This window comes from Hoplias malabaricus, chromosome 18, assembly GCF_029633855.1.
Source record: "Hoplias malabaricus isolate fHopMal1 chromosome 18, fHopMal1.hap1, whole genome shotgun sequence".
In the NCBI taxonomy this organism is placed as follows: domain Eukaryota; kingdom Metazoa; phylum Chordata; class Actinopteri; order Characiformes; family Erythrinidae; genus Hoplias; species Hoplias malabaricus.
The window spans coordinates 14,880,872-14,897,976 of record NC_089817.1 but is presented as its reverse complement, the minus strand read 5'-3'; the positions used below and the strand labels follow the sequence as shown (position 1 = coordinate 14,897,976).

Below are 17,105 nucleotides of genomic sequence, written 5' to 3'. Positions count from 1 at the left end.
CTTTTTGGAATAATGTGGTTTTTTTTTTGGGAATCAGAGTTGCTTGATGTGACACATCAAACCACTCAGATTTGTAAATACTTTTTAATCTTTTAAATTAATTGGAATATTTTATCAAGTGGTAGAATTATCTTTTAAATGACTACATTACATCTACAAACACAGCCTGCCACTTTTTCATTATAATAGACTGTTCTGATTGTTTCAGGGGGAAGTGGAATAGACAGGGATCATCTGATCCTGAATGAATTCTGTGCTGATAATGCCACTCAGTTCTGGGACATAGAGGTGTTGTAGTTGTGAAACTGAGAAACTAAAATTTTCTCCACAATGGCGTTGCCACAGTACTGGCCTGGACCATCTGAAGCTAAATAGCACTGCCTCTGACAGCCAAAATAGGAACACACTACAAAATGTCCAGACCAGTGTTCCCACAATCTACTCAAGGAAAGCCACAGCATGTCTGTTTCTTTTCTGTTCTCGCACCTCAACAGCAGATTTTGGTATCTGAGTTATGGCATGGCTGTCCTGAACTAGACATCAGTAACCTGGCTCTAAACTGTAGGTACTTTGCTGTGCCCATGAACATCTGCAGGTTATATTTTCTGTTAATGAAAGCAGGGCTCTGTAGTTATCAAAGCTCTCTCTGAACCAGAGGTGTCATTCAGTTTTAAAGCCACAAACCAGATCACAACTTCCACAAATATCACTCTACAATGCTGGAGTACTTGGGCAGAAAATGAGTTTTCTGTTCTACTGCTAGCTATCTGATGCAATAATGAGTATGGATGATATGCTTGCTTTTGTTTTATTCATTGAAGCACATTTGCACTACTGAGAGCCTCACTTTAAGAGGCCATAGGGATAGCGCGCCCCCTATGTACCGATATTGGAAAATGCAGGACTCTTCTGCTTGATATGATGTCATGTAAAATCTCCCTTTACTCAAAGAAACCTAAGCCAAAAGCAAATATTTATTCCTGTCAGGCCATGTAAAGAGGATTATTATTTTTTTTATTTAAACCTGGTCAAATCACTGGATTTGTCACTGAACACAGACCGTATTATATTCAGGAAAAGGTGTATCAAAATACTGACTATGCTCTTTAAGAAAGAGGAATATGTACAGTCAAGTCAATAAGCTCAGTGTTTTTAAAAGATGTAATTAATATGTAATAAAATTGTGAGTTCCATTTAAATGAAAAAAGCCACAGCTGTATTTTTTGTTTTTGATTTGTTTTCTTTTTTCTAAGGTGCACTAGTAGTAAAAATGAACATAAGTTAAACTGTGCTTGAGGAAACCTGTTTGAAAACGACACTCGAGCCCACAGTGGCTGCCATGGTAGTGACTGTCCTGCTTGGCCATGGGAGGTCACATTGACTAACACACAGGTTGGGATCTGGGCTGAGTGACCTACATTAAACAGGCAATTGGTGAAATTGACAAGTGCACCTTTATAAGGGAACATTTTCCAACCTGTCTGTATTCATTTCGATTTAAGCGGGTTGTTTTAGGCTGTGCCTGTCACTTTAATCTAGATATATGTAAATAAAAATGAGCTCTGACAAGCTGAGACATTTAAAAAAAAAACATTCCAAGGTTGAAACACTCCTTATAACGTAAGTGTGAATACATGGGTAAATGTTAGTGCATTGTTTTTTTTGGGTTTTTTTTACATATCACAAATCTAAATTGCAGCTGGAATGAGGAGTGATTGGTTTGTTTTGAAAATGTGTAAATCTTCACTGTTCAATAAAAAAGTGTCTCAATTTTAGTGTAATGTTCCTAAATTACTTTTTACATGTACTTGCATTTAAAGTTGCTATTGTTGAGATACAGGTTTTCACTGGACAGTGATGATATTTTATTTATATATATATATATACACACACAAACTAGTTATTACCATGATTCAGGGCCTTTTAAAAACAACAATACTGAGACTGAGTTAACTTTTTTATTAAGCTTTTAGAAAGAATGAGTCATACAATGTCCATATAATATAATTATTTAAGGTGTTTGACCACTACGGAAGTCATGACAAAGTAACTGTGACTCTCAGATTATTTTCCTCACACTCCAGAGTGATTCATAGGTCTGTGTGTGAATGAGAGACTGGAGGAGGCTGATGGAAAGACATGAAGCAATTATCAAAACAGTAGCTGTCTAACAATGGTACTGAGAGGATCCTGGCTACTTGTCCCACTAGCCTTCTGGCGTCTTCACAACACAATAGTACACTCTGTAGCAGAAGAAAAACACTACTGTGTCACACAATCCCTCAGAGCTGACTTTCTCATAGTGCAGGGTCCTGTGAAGAGAGCGTCCAGAGTCTGGGGATTTGCCTTTTCAAACACACCTGCTTCACTCCATGTGGGAAGTGCCAAGTTTAGTAGCTGTGTTTGTTCAGGAAAATCAAACCGTGCTGGACAACTGCCTGAAACCTCCAGCACCAGAATTGAAACTGCTGACTCTGCTTCCATCTCCATATGCTATGAATGGTAAGGCAACTACAATCTCTCCTCGGTCCAAATGAGGAAAGGTATTTTTTATTTTATTTTGTTTTTTTTTACGATTTACATACAAGACTGTTGAAATCCACCATGCCTGCTCACAGCATACTGTAGCTCAGGGAGAGACTGGTCAACAGACCTGAAGCAGTCCTTCAGTCCAGAGGCCCAGCACTAGGCCCAGTTTGTCTGCTTCCTCCTGAAGAGGCAGCTCTGCCACCAGAAGGCGCTCTCCACTCAGCAATCGTTTCAGAACAGGGAGATGGGTGACAGGGAAGCGAAGACCCTGGAACTACAGCAGTATACAGACAAGTGAAAAGACCTCCAGAGGCATTCATCACCAAAATAAATAAAAATAAACCCTCTCCACTATATTTTAGCCCTAAAAAGAAAGAAAAGTCCTAAATGCTTAAAAGGCCAACAGCTCTAAAGTAAGGTATCCATCTGTTCCAATATTTGAACAAACTCTATACTCCATTTAATCTGCTTGTGGCCTACCTGTGAGTCTTCCTCTTCATTTTCATCCTCCTCTTCCTCATTACCACGTGCCCCCATCATGTGAGTCTCCCTCTTGTTTTTTAGGGAGTGTAACACAAATGCCACCAACTCTGTGGCTTCATCCTGAAAGATGAAAAACACCATTTTAAATATACAAATGTTCTTCTGCTAGTGACTATAATAAAAAAGGCAACATGAAGTTAACTTATGAAAAAGGGATTCTTACTGTGTTGTCCTGACTGGGCTCCACTGTGAGAAGAATGTGTTCTCTGAATCTCACACACACACTGTCGTTAAGAGCTGGTAATTTTCCAACTAAAAAAAATAATTATTTAATTTAGCTACAAAATGCTTCACACAAATAATCACAGTTTAGATGATGGTCTATATCAAATAATTAAAAATAACAGCTGAAAAGAGACTAAGATTTGGATTTAAAGGGATATTCCAGCCACAATCAAAGTGTTAAGAATGACATTTGATAAACATTTCTACATGTTTTCCACCGAGGTGTGCTATGGTCGTACAGAGTGAGATTTTCTGGTTACAGCTGTTAAACATGCAATAGTCCTCTAGAATATTCTATTTCAGAGAATATTTGACTGATAAATAAGATACTTAGGGACACAATGCTACATTAAATGTATTTATCTTCTGGAGTGGGGGACGCAATGCTGTATGGCATAATAAATATACATGTTGGTGTTAGGCATATCCTGTTAGAAACATATGTTGTATTTTCATTTCATACATTTTCTAGCACACTATTAGAGAAACTGGGACATATTGAAGCTACTAGCAAGTGCATGGAAAGTCTATTTCACTTACACACTGAGCTAGCATATTTGTAGCTGCAGACACCAAAGCACTGTGCTAATGGCTCACCTGGAGCAATATCCTCCTCCTGCAGTCTGTATGGAGGGAGTCTACTGGAGATGAAGTCTCTCCTCATTTCTGTGGAGCGAAGTTCCTGTTGTCCCTGCTCAATGTGTTCCGCTAGAGCTCTCAGAAACACACACACCTGCTTATTTACATCGGAACTCACACTTGCAGACTGTCAAAAATACAGAGAGAAGGGGAGAGGCAAAAGGAAAAAGAATGAGAGTTACATAGGACAAAGAAACAGGTATTTGGTGAAACAGGATTTCACAGTTAGCCAGAGACATTCTAATGAGGAAACTAGTCAGTGGTTTAAAATAAATAAAAAAAATCATAGAATAAGCTAATGCCAAACATGACGTGAAGTCCTGCACTTAAAGTAACAATATGTAATATTATTGCCTTAAAATTACTTCTTCAAATCACTGATTCTCCACTGAGATGTAATAGGGACAAAGGGCCTCTTTTTTTTTTTGCTACTCCAGGCTCCGCATTGCAGAAACTGCACTATGTAATGTTTGTACGTGTGTTGCATACATGAATTACACTCTGCACAAGTAGGGGGAGCCCTGGAGCAAAATCTTACATAGTGTTTCTTTAAACAAAAACAGTCAATCATCTATTCATTCAATGTCTGTAATCGCTTATCCAGTTCAGGGTTGCGGCAGGTCTGGAGCCTACCCAGAATCACTGGGCGCAAGGTGGAAAGAGTCAATCAGCTTACTGGAAAAAGCCCCCCCTACAGTGGATGAAGCGGTAGCAGGGGAAGACGAGAGTACACGCTGCAAAAATTAGCCACAATCTAGTTATGTGATTTTTGGCAGATGTTTACCCAGAATTTCAGCTACTGTAGCTTTTAATGTCAGGGAAAGCAGTTCGTATCCCCATTCAAAGAAATAGGAGCCTAGTCATGTAAGAGATACCTACAGAGTGAACAGACTAAGGTCAGTCTAACAGCCAAAAACAAATGTCTCTCAGCTGTATCCACATTGGACAAGCAGGACTCTGGGCTTAAGTTATCTGGCTAAACTGAAAAGTACTGCTTCACAAAACTCCCCTCAGTGTTACATTACAGTAGCTGAAGAAGTGTGGCTAAAATTACAGTGAGGAGGCCTCTTGGCAGACCCTGACGCAGGCTGAGGTCTGTCTTCATGGAGTCAAACAGGAGACTGGGGAAGACGTCTATTAAGAAGTCGCCCCACGACCTGAAAAAGAGAGACGTACAGACAGTGATCAAAAATGAGAGTTTCTCTGAAACTGATAACACTTCATCAGCGTGGTTTTGAGTGTGTGTGTTTACATACGTGCTTTGGTAGGTGCTGAGTGTGAGGTGTGTAGAGTGCTCCACTCCTGCAGGAGTGTCTGCCTGGTGGATGGTTCCTCTGGGTAAATACAGCAGATCACCTGCCTGCAGGCATCAAATTAAAAATAATCTTCAAAATTAGACACATGATTATACACAATTAATTAATTCATTGTCTGTAACCGCTTATCCAGTTCAGGGTCGTGGTGGGTCCAGAGCCTACCCGGAATCACTGGGGGTGCAAGGCATTACACACCCTGGAGGGGGCACCATGATACTATATTATTATACTATATACTGGACTTAGAAAAAATATGCAGCCCCAGGTCACCTTGCTGCCTTTAAACTGGCTCAGGAAGGTTATACGACAGACTACCTGGTCTTTCTTCTGTCACTTAAACCTCCTAATGGTCAAGCTCATGCACGCACTCTATGGCCAATTGTCTCAAGGTTATTCATACTGTGCTTGGCTGAAGTCCTCTTAAGCAAGGTACCTAACCTCCAACTGTTCCCTGAGCAGTATGTCTGGCATACTACTGCTCTGGATGTATGTTCTCCCTGTCCCTGTGTGCTAAAATTGCTCACTAAGGGTATTAATCGTGTTAAAAATGGACTTTTTTTCCCTTTCAGTTAATTAGTCTTTCCAACTTTGCCCCAAAAAGAGTTTCTGAAGCTTTACATTTTTACAAGATTTGATTGCATTCCACCACATGAATCTAGATGATGTCAAGTCCTGATGAGTTAAATATGCCAATTTAAAACTCATTCCATATATTTCTCTACTACATTACACAAGCTGTGCATATCTGAACACTGGTGAGCATCTAAAATTAGCTCGTTATAATTTTTATAATAAACTTAGTGTATCTGACTGAGTTGTTGATGATCACGTCGTTCAGCTGTGACAGGCTTACTGTAAACCCCTAGATCACTTACAGCTCTGTATGTGGAAGATCCCTTTCTTATGTAGCTCTTAAACTCTGGAATAGCTTTCCAGAGAAATGAGCAGAAATACCAGCACACTTGCAGTTCCCTATTATTTTCACAGAGCTGTTAGGCTTGGCTTGTTTTATAATAGACTTTGTTGTAATTACTTTCAATACGATGTCATGAGTGGGCTTGCCAATGCGCTCCTCTGGCTCTAGGCTGTACTCTCTGGCCAGGGGAACAGTGGGCTCATACAGACGCCAGTGCTTCTGTCCTTCCAGCTGCAGAATAAACACCTGTACAAAGACAAAAAGGAACCAAAGTCTGAGTCTCTGCAAATATTATGATTGACTTTAAATGTATGTTCATATTCAGAGTATTCAAACAATTCAAACGAAATATTGTCAATTAGGCCTTTATGCTTTCTACCAATAAGTAAGACTGTCTTAAGCTGGGAATGGTTAAGGCCCCTTAAACAGAACCCTGCTGTTTGTAAGTACCTCCACATCATCGTAGTGTGGTGGTAGACCCTGAGACTCCTGAGGTGTGATGTAGACGTTGGAGCCAACCAGTGTCCCGAAGAAACACTCCAACTGCTCCTGAATATGCCACAGCTCGTCCTGAACACACACAAATCACAACGTCTGATCAACAACAATGTATGACATATGTATACATTTAAAAGACACCACCTGCTTAATCTCCTAGTTTTCGTCTTCTAGGTCTTGTGAGTGAAAATTCTCACCCTGAACCTCTGTGGCTGGTGGAACTGTATGGTGGCTCCTCTCTGTTCAAAGTCCTTCCTCAGCTGGCTGTAGTTCACACGTCCCTCTTTGTTCATCACTTTCTTTTTGCCATTCACACATCGGCACACATTCAGGTCTTGAGCGTATTCCAGGCCCTGAGTACACAACTGTTTGAGGTCAGACAGCTGGAAAAGGGACTGGTAGTAGGATGTAACTGAGGGGTCTGATCTCTGCAGCAGTAAAGGCTTCTTCTCCCAGTGTTGCTGGAAGAACTGCTCCACATCCATAGGACTGATCAGACTTTGAAACAGACTGATTGGTGATTCAAAGCACAGAGGGCTGTCTATCTTTCTCTGTTTAGCAGACATTACGTCTTTGTCCATATTGCTTGTTACTGCTGATCTCCCTTTCTTCGGCATCTCTGTCCAGTAAAGAAATATAATTTGGTGGTTACTCGGGGACTATTCATTCTCCAACAACATTGGCAAAATAAATAAATAAAAAATAAGTATACCAATCAAAGGATAACAGTCTACATTTATAAAGTTTATATAAATATAAGGGCATCTTAAATCCAAACTGCTGAATTCACTGGGATCATTCTCTGGTCACTGTATAGGTGCAAGACAGTAGCTCATCAGTGATTGGCTGTATATTTTTGATTGGTGAAACATTGGGGATGTTTAAAATCTCCAGCAGCACTACTCTGTTCTTACCAGCACACGCACGCGCACACACACACACACACACACACACACCACCACATCATAGAACAGAAACAATCATTTACATACTTTGCAGAAGAGGAAGGAAGATGCTAAAAATGTATGCAGAGCAACAGATGAACCCCAGTTCTACACCGTCAGTGAAGCAATGAATGTATAATATTTATTTGTAATATTAGACTTGTTAAGAAAGTGTTCAGCATTTAGATTTTGTGATATCAGCAAAGTCATGTATAGTAAAACCAGAGCTCAACAATGCCGTTTTAATTGATTAAGGTACTTTGGAAAACAACATCTTAAAAACACAGAGATGCACATATCTGAAATTCCAACTCAAGTCCAGTGGAAATATTACTCAACTTAAAATATTCATTGTGTGCAAAAGCCTTATTGACAGAATATGGCAATAAGTAGCAAGTATAGAGTATGTCAGACATGAACAGAATTGGATATTTGGAAGTTTGGAATTATGTAACATTCAGATTGATGATACAACAAACATCTGCAGATCACTGTAGACCATGCTTTGAGAAAATAACAATACATTTAACTGGTTAAGTCCCAAACCGCTGCCAGTTCCCTATATAATGCATTACAATGTGGCATCTACCACCACAGAGAGCTATGTAAAAACAGACAGACAGATATATTTAGGAATAAATGGCTTTAAAACAAACATGGAATTAACTTTTTTTAAGTTTAAGTCTTTGTTTCATGACCGACATGGTGCACTACATAGGGCACAGAAAGCCATTTGAGACGCTCCCAAGACGTGTCGGCATACTTATAAAGGCATGATTTAAAAAAGACTCATTACTGACTGCGTTTTTGAGCTATCTGCCGCAGCCGATCACACCCAGGAAGAAACAAACTTATCCCTCATCTGTAACGATAATAAAATTAGACAATGTGGCTTATAACAGTGTTGTTGACTTACTGCACTGAGGCGGAGAACACACACGTGAAACTAGTGCCCAGTATCACACTGAAATACCGCCGACTAGAAACACGTCTCAATAACTCTGTCCCCATGTATAACACTGCCAACACATAGAATTCAGACCAGCATCCGGGCACACAACAGGAGAAGGGAAAAAAAACTAAATTTGAAGTGATATCATACAGTAGTATGGGCTCTTGGAAGCAGCCATGTACTTAAAGAACAAGCACAGAACATGTGGATGCCCTTCACAGGGGACCAGAGTCGGTTAAACATTCCTCTAAAGTGAATTACACCTATTTTCCACTTCTGTATCATGTCATGGCTGAGGTGTAAACTAATACTTTCAGCTTTTAGAGAAGGGTAATACATGAAAAATACGCTCACTGCACAGAAATGTACTGACCAGGGTTGAATATAGGGTGATAGGAACCAGGGTTGCCATATCTACACTGCAAACAAAACCATTTAATTTACAAATCCCCGTCTTCTGAATGTTGCCATGTAATCTTGTGAATATACAATAACGGTACATATGAAAACCCTTGCCCTGTGAAGGACTGGCGCCCCCTCCAGGGTGTATTCCCGCCTTGCGCCCAATGATTCCAGGTAGGCTCTGGACCCCCCGCGACCCTAAATTGGATAAGCGGTTACAGATAATGGATGGATGGATGAAAACCCTTAAAAAATGATATACACATTAGTTTCTATTACTATTGCTGTGAAATAATTCTGACTTTAATAAAGATAAAAAAAATCCATTGAACAATTTAAAATGTTAAAATGCAACGTGATTGAAACCTTTAAAATGAAATTCTCAAAATGTGTTTTTAAAATGCACATAAAACCAGAAACTAAGGAAGAATCCACTTTAAAATCTTTGACGTTTGTTCTGATAGAAATGTTTTAAATTATTTATGAAATTATTATACATTACATAGGTCAAAGAAGAAACAATGGAGAAAACAAAAGCCACAAAAAGCTAGCAGTGTATTTGAGCTGGAAGAAAACCATCCACACTGTTACCAGCATGAAATCTAGGCATCATCTGTCATGGCACATGTAGATGTTTGGGTATTTGAGCTATTTTTCATCATTCACTCTGTATCTCATTTCCTCATGGCCTTAGACCGTTGTTCTATGGTCAGTCATGCAGGAGGGGTGTTTTCCATAATGAGATACCAAACACAAACGAGTAACACTGTAGTTCATTATCTTTTCACTGCCAACATCTCTGGCTTTAGGTTTTCTACATCGCTTTTTGCTGTTTCCATTTATCCATGTTTGTTTAATGAGGCATTCCCTGTTCTAATTTCTTTCATTCATTAAACCCCAGACCAGTACTCAACCATTCCAGTCACATCACACTCTGCTCTTGGTTTATAAAAAATGCACAATCATCACAAATGAATATCCCACAGTTCAGTTTACATATTATGTATATTATGTTCAAAAGATTTACATAACACCAGTAGTGATGCTCCGTAACAGTGCCACAGACTGAGACAGGCTCCAAGTGTTTCATTATAAAACAAGTCTTCAGTGTGATTTCAGAGCATGCTGGACCTGTGCTTGCAAACATTTCTTCAAGCTGAAGCAGACGTGCAGGTCATGACATGTCCAGTTTTGAGCTTGGGTCCATCAAACACCTCAATGTATGAATGCTGATCTAGGCTCTGTTACCATCGCTCATATGTATTTATATTATATTCACTAATGTAAAAGATCAGCACTCTTACTTTGAGGACTGAAATGTGTGAAATACACAGTGTGTGCATCACTGTGGCTCGGCGGTTGTCGTGGGTGAGAGCTCTTGTTTGGGGAACTCCAGCTTCTCACACTCTGTGAGCTTGAGCGGTAAGTGTTGGGCAATCTCGTTAGGGTCTGTGTAGAAGGCAGGAGGGATGTGCTGCAGAAAAAAATAAAAATACACCAAAGAGAAGCAGAGTGGAAATTAACATGAATAAATACCCTTGTGTACATTTGTTTGGAAATACACACTTATCAGCCATTACTACCACCTGCTTGTTACTACACGCATTGTCCACTGATTACATACATACACTTGGTAGTTCTACAATTAAACATTAGTCCATCTGACCTGTGCCCCCTGTTCTTCAATGATCAAAAACTCCATAAGACCACCACAGTGCAGGCATTATTTTAGTAGTGGATATTTTTGGCATTTAAATGCTCCAGCAGCACTGCTGTTTCTGATCTTCTCATGCCAACACGACACACACTAACACCATGTCTGTGTCACTGCAAGGCTGAGAATGTTCCTGATGGTACTTTGGGGTCCTGACCATTGAATACAATGTGAAAAGGGGTTAACGAAGCAAGTGGAGCAAGAGATGGATTGCAGTCTGTAATTGTAGAACTACAAAGTGCATCTATGCAGTCAGTGGAGATAAAACAGAAAATTAATGGAGAATCAAGGAGATGGTAGTGATGTTATGGCTGATCGGGGTAATGAATTTTAACAAGATTCTCTCTGTATACAGATGTTATATAAAAGACAATTATGTATTATAAACATAAAAGAATTAAATTACAATAACATAAAAGTACCAAGGGTCAGTGCAACATTTTAGTTACATTTTCTGAACATTGGAGACTAAATCCAAATGAAGAAACCTGGGTGTAACTATTTTTTTTTTTTGCTTTGGAAAAGAAACTATTAATTCCCTTTTATTTCCCAATTTTCTAGTTTTTAACTTCTGCCCATCACCATCTGAATTTAAGGAAAAATTAAATAAACAAATCTTCACTTGATTTCCTGATTTCTCCACTTTTGTATCTTATAATGAAAGTGGTAGGATTTTACCATAAAATTGTGGGAGACATACTGGAAATTACAAGTTATGCCCAGAGCCTGCTTTAAAACTCTGCATGTAAACCCTTGATTTTCTACATCTTTACAGACATCTGCATTTTTTGTCACTTTTTAGTTTACCACATCATTTGAACACAGCAGATGTCTTTCAGATTATGTGAAAATTTCATAATGAATGAAAAATGCAAAAATTGCTTATAATTAAATATTTTCACATTGATGTCCTGTGAAAGTTAAAAAATGTTATTTCCTTCTCCTATAAAGATATTATTCTGTAGATACATGTTTTTATGGACGGCAAATACATGCTTAAATCATTATATAAAAATATATGTGTTCATTTCAATGTTGCCATTTTTAAGGAATTATTAAATAGACACCTGAAGTGCTGATATTTTGCTTTCTCGTGTGCTAAACTCTCTCAGCATGTAGTTATTTCCAGCCTGCAACACGAGAGAGAGAGAGAGAGAGAGAGAGAGAGAGAGAGAGAAAGAGAGATGAACAACACTTATGTGCTATAAAAACATTAAGAACATTTAACACTGAGCCCTTTGAGAACACCAGCCGGTCTTAGAAAATGTTGCTTTAAAATCTGTTCTGATCTGTTTTACAGTAGGGTTGGGCGGTATAACAATAATACCGTATACCACGGATGTGGAAAGTATCTTAAAATGAGGGCGTGTGTGTGGTGTGTGAAATTTCGGTTCTGTCTTTAACAGTCGCCTAAAATGTTCATGTGCATTTAAGAGAGCTACAGGGAGGGGGCGCTGTGGGAGCTAAATGACTGCTGATGTCACGGTCTGAAAACGGGTGGAGAAAAGCAAAAGCACATTAGCCCACCGCAGTTGTAAGTTTAGCTGTGAGTTCGGGTTAAAAGAAAGGAATTGGGCTGTAAACAGACAAAATTCTCAGAAAATCCTTCACTCGACTTTGTGCTCAAAGGTATATGGCTTTATTCTCTAAATTAGTGTTTTGAGCCTCAATTCGCTGAAAAACCTTCTGTGATGTGCTAAACCTAGGGTGACTAGATATCCTCTTTTTTTTTTAGACTTTTTTAGGAATTTCGATTTACTAGAGCTTACATAGAATTTTGAGAAGCGTTTCGTTCACAAACTAGTCCCGCCCCCTCCCCTACTCCGTTTGGTTCGCTTGAGTGAGAAGGGGGCGTGGTAAAGTAGCCTAAAATCTTCGGATAGGACGGTCTGACTATAGAGCTACCGTTATTGGTCGATAACCTTCTCTGTAAACATCGACGCGTCCTCTTTTTCACCATCTCATATCTGGTCACGGGCGGCACGGTGGCGCAGCAGGTAGTGTCGCAGTCACACAGCTCCAGGGGCCTGGAGGTTGTGGGTTCGATTCCCACTCCGAGTGACTGTCTGTGAGGAGTTGGTGTGTTCTCCCCGTGTCCTCCGGGTACTCCGGTTTCCTCCCACAGTCCAAAAACACACGTTGCAGGTGGATTGGCGACTCGAAAGTGTCCGTAGGTGTGAGTGTGTGAGTGAATGTGTGTGTGTTGCCCTGTGAAGGACTGGCGCCCCCTCGAGGGTGTATTCCCGCCTTGCGCCCAATGATTCCAGGTAGGCTCTGGACCCCCCGCGACCCTAAATTGGATAAGCGGTTACAGATAATGGATGGATGGATGGATATCTGGTCACCCTAGCTAAACCACAGGTGCCCGTTAGCGCCAGCTGTACTTCTAAACAGTGTACACTTATTTTCGAACGTATCTGTTCCTTCAGCACCAGTTGCTGAAATTTGCTCTCCTAGTCAACACGTGTGTCGGTGTGCACTATCAGGCTGTGTTTAGCTAAATTCACTCGACTTTGTGCTCAAAGATATAAGGTTCAGCGCAACCTGATAGAGCACCACCTCCCCACGGTAATATCGTATACCGAGATAATATTTTTAGACGGTATTACGGTATGAAAAATATGGATACCGCCCATCCCTATTTTACAGTTCTACAATTACAGGCTATATTCCATATTTTGCTCTGCATATTTTCTTAGCCCCCTTTCACCATGTCCTTGAGTGGTCAGGACCCCCATGGGACCAACCCAGAGCAAGTATTTTATTTGAATTAATGGATCATTCTCTGTACTGTTTTGATACTGATGTTAATGTGTGTTGGCCTACTATGATTAGATCAAACACAACTGTGACTTTATGGTATGTGGAGCTGAGAAAAATGAACATAATGTACAAACAAGGATGAGGCTTTAGAGTAAAGGTTAATCTGCATAGTTCCACACATTTGTCAAAAACTTCTGGTGGCAGATCCAGTTTCACTTGCCTCATGGTAGAGCCGTGTGTCATTTATCCGAATCAGCACCCCATCCACTCTCAGGAAGAAGCGCAGAAGCACAAAAAAACTAGTGGGCATCACTCTCTGAAACAGACATCAGAGCAGTGTAAAATCCAAGAGATTTGACTGGGGAGGAATTTCTGATTAGAAACAAAAGTCAGGATCACATTATTCTCTAGTTCACAGGAACAGATTCTTCTCGTTCTAGACCTTTGTAAAGAACATTTGTGAATAACAACCTCTTGTAAAACTGTACATCAATATACACAAATATGGAAAAACAGACATAACTCACAATCTTCACACTGATCATGGAAACGCCATGATCATGGAGCTCATCTTCAAACAGCAACACATCCTCAAAAAACATGATCTGTTCCCGAGCCTTCAATTTCTCCAAGTCTATTCTCTCTGTTGTGGGAGACACCTGGGTAACATTCATAGGGAAAAGGTTTCATTCTTTCAGACTGGGCAAAAACACTCTTGCATAATGACACAGTAATCTGAGGTTATTCTATCCACTGCACAAATATTCCATAAAATATGCACTTATTACTGAGTGAAAATAAAAATTTTGGTCATGTTTTCCACAGAAAATTTAATTCCGATTGTAATATTTTTTTTTGCATTCTCTTGCCTTAATATCATCATTAAGCTTTTCAGGTAAGAAGTATATTAGTGTCTTTAAATAGGGCCTGTTCATGTATTTGTGTATATGTATTTCAGAATTGGGGTTAAGGTCTGGTGAATCTGCTGTTGAATTACACTGTCCCAGTGTTTATGATGTTATTTGTCATCCTGAAAAGTAAGAGCAGTGATGTTTTGTTCTATTAAAATCTAATTGATTCTACACATAAAGCACAAACCCTGGGTTTAGGGGGCTAAATCAATCGAGAGCAGTCTATTTCCTACCTGGCTATACTGACAATGTCAGTAAAGTAACTGGGGTATTATTCATTCATTCATTCATTATCTGTAAGCGCTTATCCAGTTCAGAGTCGCGGTGGGTCCAGAGCCTACCTGGAATCATTGGGCGCAAGGCAGGAATACACCCTGGAGGGGGCGCCAGTCCTTCACAGGGCAACACACACACATTCACTCACACCTACTGACACTTTTGAGTAGCCAATCCACCTACCAATGTGTGTTTTTGGACTGTGGGAGGAAACCGGAGCACCCGGAGGAAACCCACGCGACACAGGGAGAACACACCAAACTCCTCACAGTCACCCGGAGCAGGAATCGAACCCACAACCTCCAGGTCCCTGGAGCTGTGTGACTGCGACACTACCTGCTGCACCACCATGCCACCCCACTGGGGTATTAACAAAGATTTAATAAAAATCATGTTAATGTGCCAAATTCCACTATTCCTCTAGTCTTATTAGTGTATTTGCTTTATGTAAAAAAAACATTCTGAATGGATTAAAATTGCCACAGTATTTTCTTTTAATGATCAAACAAACTTGTCAAATTACCTTAATTTTCAGGTCTTCACCAAGTAATGTCCCTCTGTAATCTGTTGTATATGTCCAATCGTATCGCTTCACAACCTCCTTATGTTCAGAATCAGATCTGCAGAACAAAGTAAACAAAACATTGTTGTAGGATCAGAAATCCAGCACAGTTCAGTCCATTCATGTGACAAATTATTCTAATACTATGTTTCACTCACCTGCTTTCCTGCCATTCCTGAGCACAAGCCACTTTCACCATGTCCAGGGCGTTGTTAACACGTTTGAGAGCATCAATGGCATTGAATTCAATGCCATATCCATCTGTGTGCTGAATACGCAAAACATTATCTCCAAAAAGCATCTCTGGGAGAGAGGGCATGTGCATCTCCTCTGCTAACCTGAAACCCATATAGTGACAGATTAAAAACAATTTATACAACTGGTTAAAATATAATAAGTAGTCATTAGGAAGTTGTCAGCATTTCTAACATAATCGCATGTGATTCATTTCTCAATACTTTCAGTACTTTTCAGTATTTACAGAACTAATTCATTTTAATGGTTTGACCACTTTACTATATTTGTCTTTTTATTGTGGACATCAGCCACCTTAGACATATTCTAAAAAGAAATGGGGGTTTTGTCCCTTTTTACTGGAAGACATGGGCTTGGTATTTGCAAAACTTCCACATTCTATACCAGTGTCTTGACTACACTGTGATGAGGTCTATAACGGTGTGTTGGATGTAATCCTGGATCTGATGTCCTGAGATTTTTTGAAAATCCAAAAAATAAATGACCAGCTCATTGACTGTGAATGAAATATAATGACTGAATCATCTCTCACTTCCCATGTGCAAGACATGACAGTGGAAATGCACTGCAAACCACAGTATCAATTTATCACATAAACTCCAGAAACAGTGTTGGAATAACGTTCATACTATGCACCTTTCAATATCTTTAGACTTCATGATGTGGGTTTTTGCTGCAGTGACTTTCCATGGTCCAAACGTGAAGTCCTGCTTGCTGCTTTTAAAGCCATGAGACATGGTCGACATGGCTGAATTTAGTTTATCTGAATGGGAAAAAAGGAGTTACAACTTTCATACACAAATGCATTGAATTATAGCCAAATACACGCCAAGGTAAAGCAGTTTTTAACTCTAACCCTAGCGTTTAACCTGTGTTACTGAGTAGATCTAGAGATTTTAGCCCGTTTTAGGAGCTGAGCCCGTCAGTTATAGCATACACGCTAGGTTAATTATTTTTTACAATCCGTAATAGTCACATTTAATACACACAGTGTTGAAAAAGACATGCTAGGATTTATTAATCATAGTAATAACTAGAATTTATTTTGTGATATGTCTGTTTATGAAAATAATCCTTACAGTGCTGATAAACCTCTGGCTAGCTGCTAAAAACAAAGCAATGTTGCTAAGAAGAGGAAATTGTTGAATTAATGTTTTCTGGCAAAAACATGAGTGCAGCACTTTACACAGCTAAATAAACCCTCTTTCTGAAGTTACTTTTCTGCGTAAGACGTATAAATGTGATCATACACACTTTTAAAATGACATTAAACACCCTGAATCTCGGATAGCTGTTAGCCCGCTACACCTCAGCTCCTGAGTGTCCGTCACTAAACAGCAGCCCCCGAGCTCGAGCTCTCAGTTCCGCCTTAAACTCCAGGACCGTCAACCGTAAAATACATTTCAGATAAACAAAATAACCCTCAATAACATCCACAACACAGCTTCCCCAACCACACTATGGCTAATATGTGTTTGCATTATAACCTCGTAAATGTATTTGGAAGGTCTATTTTAGATGATCATATCATGCAATCGCCAAAAATAAATTGTCATACTTTATGACATATATAAAAGTGTATAATAATAATAATAATAATAATAAGAAGAAGAAGAAGAAGAAGAAGAAGAAAAATCTGAATAAAAACATTAGGGTTCTA

The 17,105-nt window shown here is 39.5% G+C and overlaps 3 protein-coding genes across 6 annotated transcripts in view; 1 reads left to right on the top strand and 2 right to left on the bottom strand.

Annotated features, from left to right (window-relative positions):
* The window catches only part of LOC136674754 (uncharacterized), a 34,349-nt gene extending 32,643 nt beyond the window's left edge, over positions 1-1,706 (top strand). Inside the window, exon 22 of the mRNA XM_066650936.1 lies at positions 209-1,706. Within this exon, the coding sequence (XP_066507033.1) occupies positions 209-297 (89 nt within the window). The 3' untranslated portion in view covers positions 298-1,706. The remainder of the gene's footprint in view (positions 1-208) is intronic.
* A 266-nt stretch (positions 1,707-1,972) lies between these two features.
* Positions 1,973-9,105, bottom strand: riox2 (ribosomal oxygenase 2). Of its 3 annotated transcripts, XM_066650946.1 has the most exons (10): positions 8,527-8,906; positions 6,864-7,285; positions 6,619-6,738; positions 6,286-6,414; positions 5,193-5,296; positions 4,991-5,093; positions 3,895-4,063; positions 3,236-3,324; positions 3,010-3,132; positions 1,973-2,803 (listed from the first exon to the last, which is right to left on the bottom strand). In XM_066650946.1, the coding sequence occupies exons 2-10, from the start codon at positions 7,281-7,283 to the stop codon at positions 2,645-2,647; spliced, it is 1,416 nt and encodes a 471-aa protein (XP_066507043.1). In that variant the 5' UTR covers positions 7,284-7,285; positions 8,527-8,906; the 3' UTR covers positions 1,973-2,644. The 3 variants fall into 3 exon arrangements, with proteins under 3 accessions (XP_066507043.1, XP_066507042.1, XP_066507041.1); XM_066650945.1 differs by lacking the exon at positions 8,527-8,906 and adding an exon at positions 8,936-9,105 and having other exon boundaries at positions 4,991-5,296; XM_066650944.1 differs by having other exon boundaries at positions 4,991-5,296; positions 8,527-8,910.
* A 75-nt stretch (positions 9,106-9,180) lies between these two features.
* On the bottom strand, positions 9,181-16,705 carry tiprl (TIP41, TOR signaling pathway regulator-like (S. cerevisiae)). Of its 2 annotated transcripts, none has more exons than XM_066650949.1 (8): positions 16,700-16,705; positions 16,082-16,208; positions 15,349-15,528; positions 15,152-15,248; positions 13,969-14,100; positions 13,662-13,757; positions 11,746-11,808; positions 9,181-10,438 (listed from the first exon to the last, which is right to left on the bottom strand). In XM_066650949.1, exons 2-8 carry the CDS (start codon positions 16,189-16,191, stop codon positions 10,307-10,309), a joined length of 810 nt encoding a protein of 269 aa, XP_066507046.1. In that variant the 5' UTR covers positions 16,192-16,208; positions 16,700-16,705; the 3' UTR covers positions 9,181-10,306. The 2 variants fall into 2 exon arrangements, with proteins under 2 accessions (XP_066507046.1, XP_066507045.1); XM_066650948.1 differs by lacking the exon at positions 16,700-16,705 and adding an exon at positions 16,525-16,678 and having other exon boundaries at positions 9,182-10,438.
* Positions 16,706-17,105: the final 400 nt, after the last annotated feature.

What these genes read in the sequence shown, in the direction of transcription:
- riox2 (XM_066650945.1), bottom strand. Translation starts at nt 7,283, where the DNA reads ATGCCGAAGAAAGGGAGATCAGCAGTAACAAGCAATATGGACAAAGAC. An exon ending in ACCAGCCACAGAGGTTCAGG is followed by an intron (nt 6,739 to 6,863) that starts GTGAGAATTTTC and finishes GTGTGTGTTCAG; the next exon opens with GACGAGCTGTGGCATATTCA. An exon ending in TGCCAAGAGGCCTCCTCACT is followed by an intron (nt 4,064 to 4,990) that starts GTAATTTTAGCC and finishes TATTTTTGACAG; the next exon opens with TCTGCAAGTGTGAGTTCCGA.
- tiprl (XM_066650949.1), bottom strand. Translation starts at nt 16,191, where the DNA reads ATGTCGACCATGTCTCATGGCTTTAAAAGCAGCAAGCAGGACTTCACG. An exon ending in AAGTCTAAAGATATTGAAAG is followed by an intron (nt 15,529 to 16,081) that starts GTGCATAGTATG and finishes TATGGGTTTCAG; the next exon opens with GTTAGCAGAGGAGATGCACA. An exon ending in GTGAAGACCTGAAAATTAAG is followed by an intron (nt 14,101 to 15,151) that starts GTAATTTGACAA and finishes AATGTTACCCAG; the next exon opens with GTGTCTCCCACAACAGAGAG.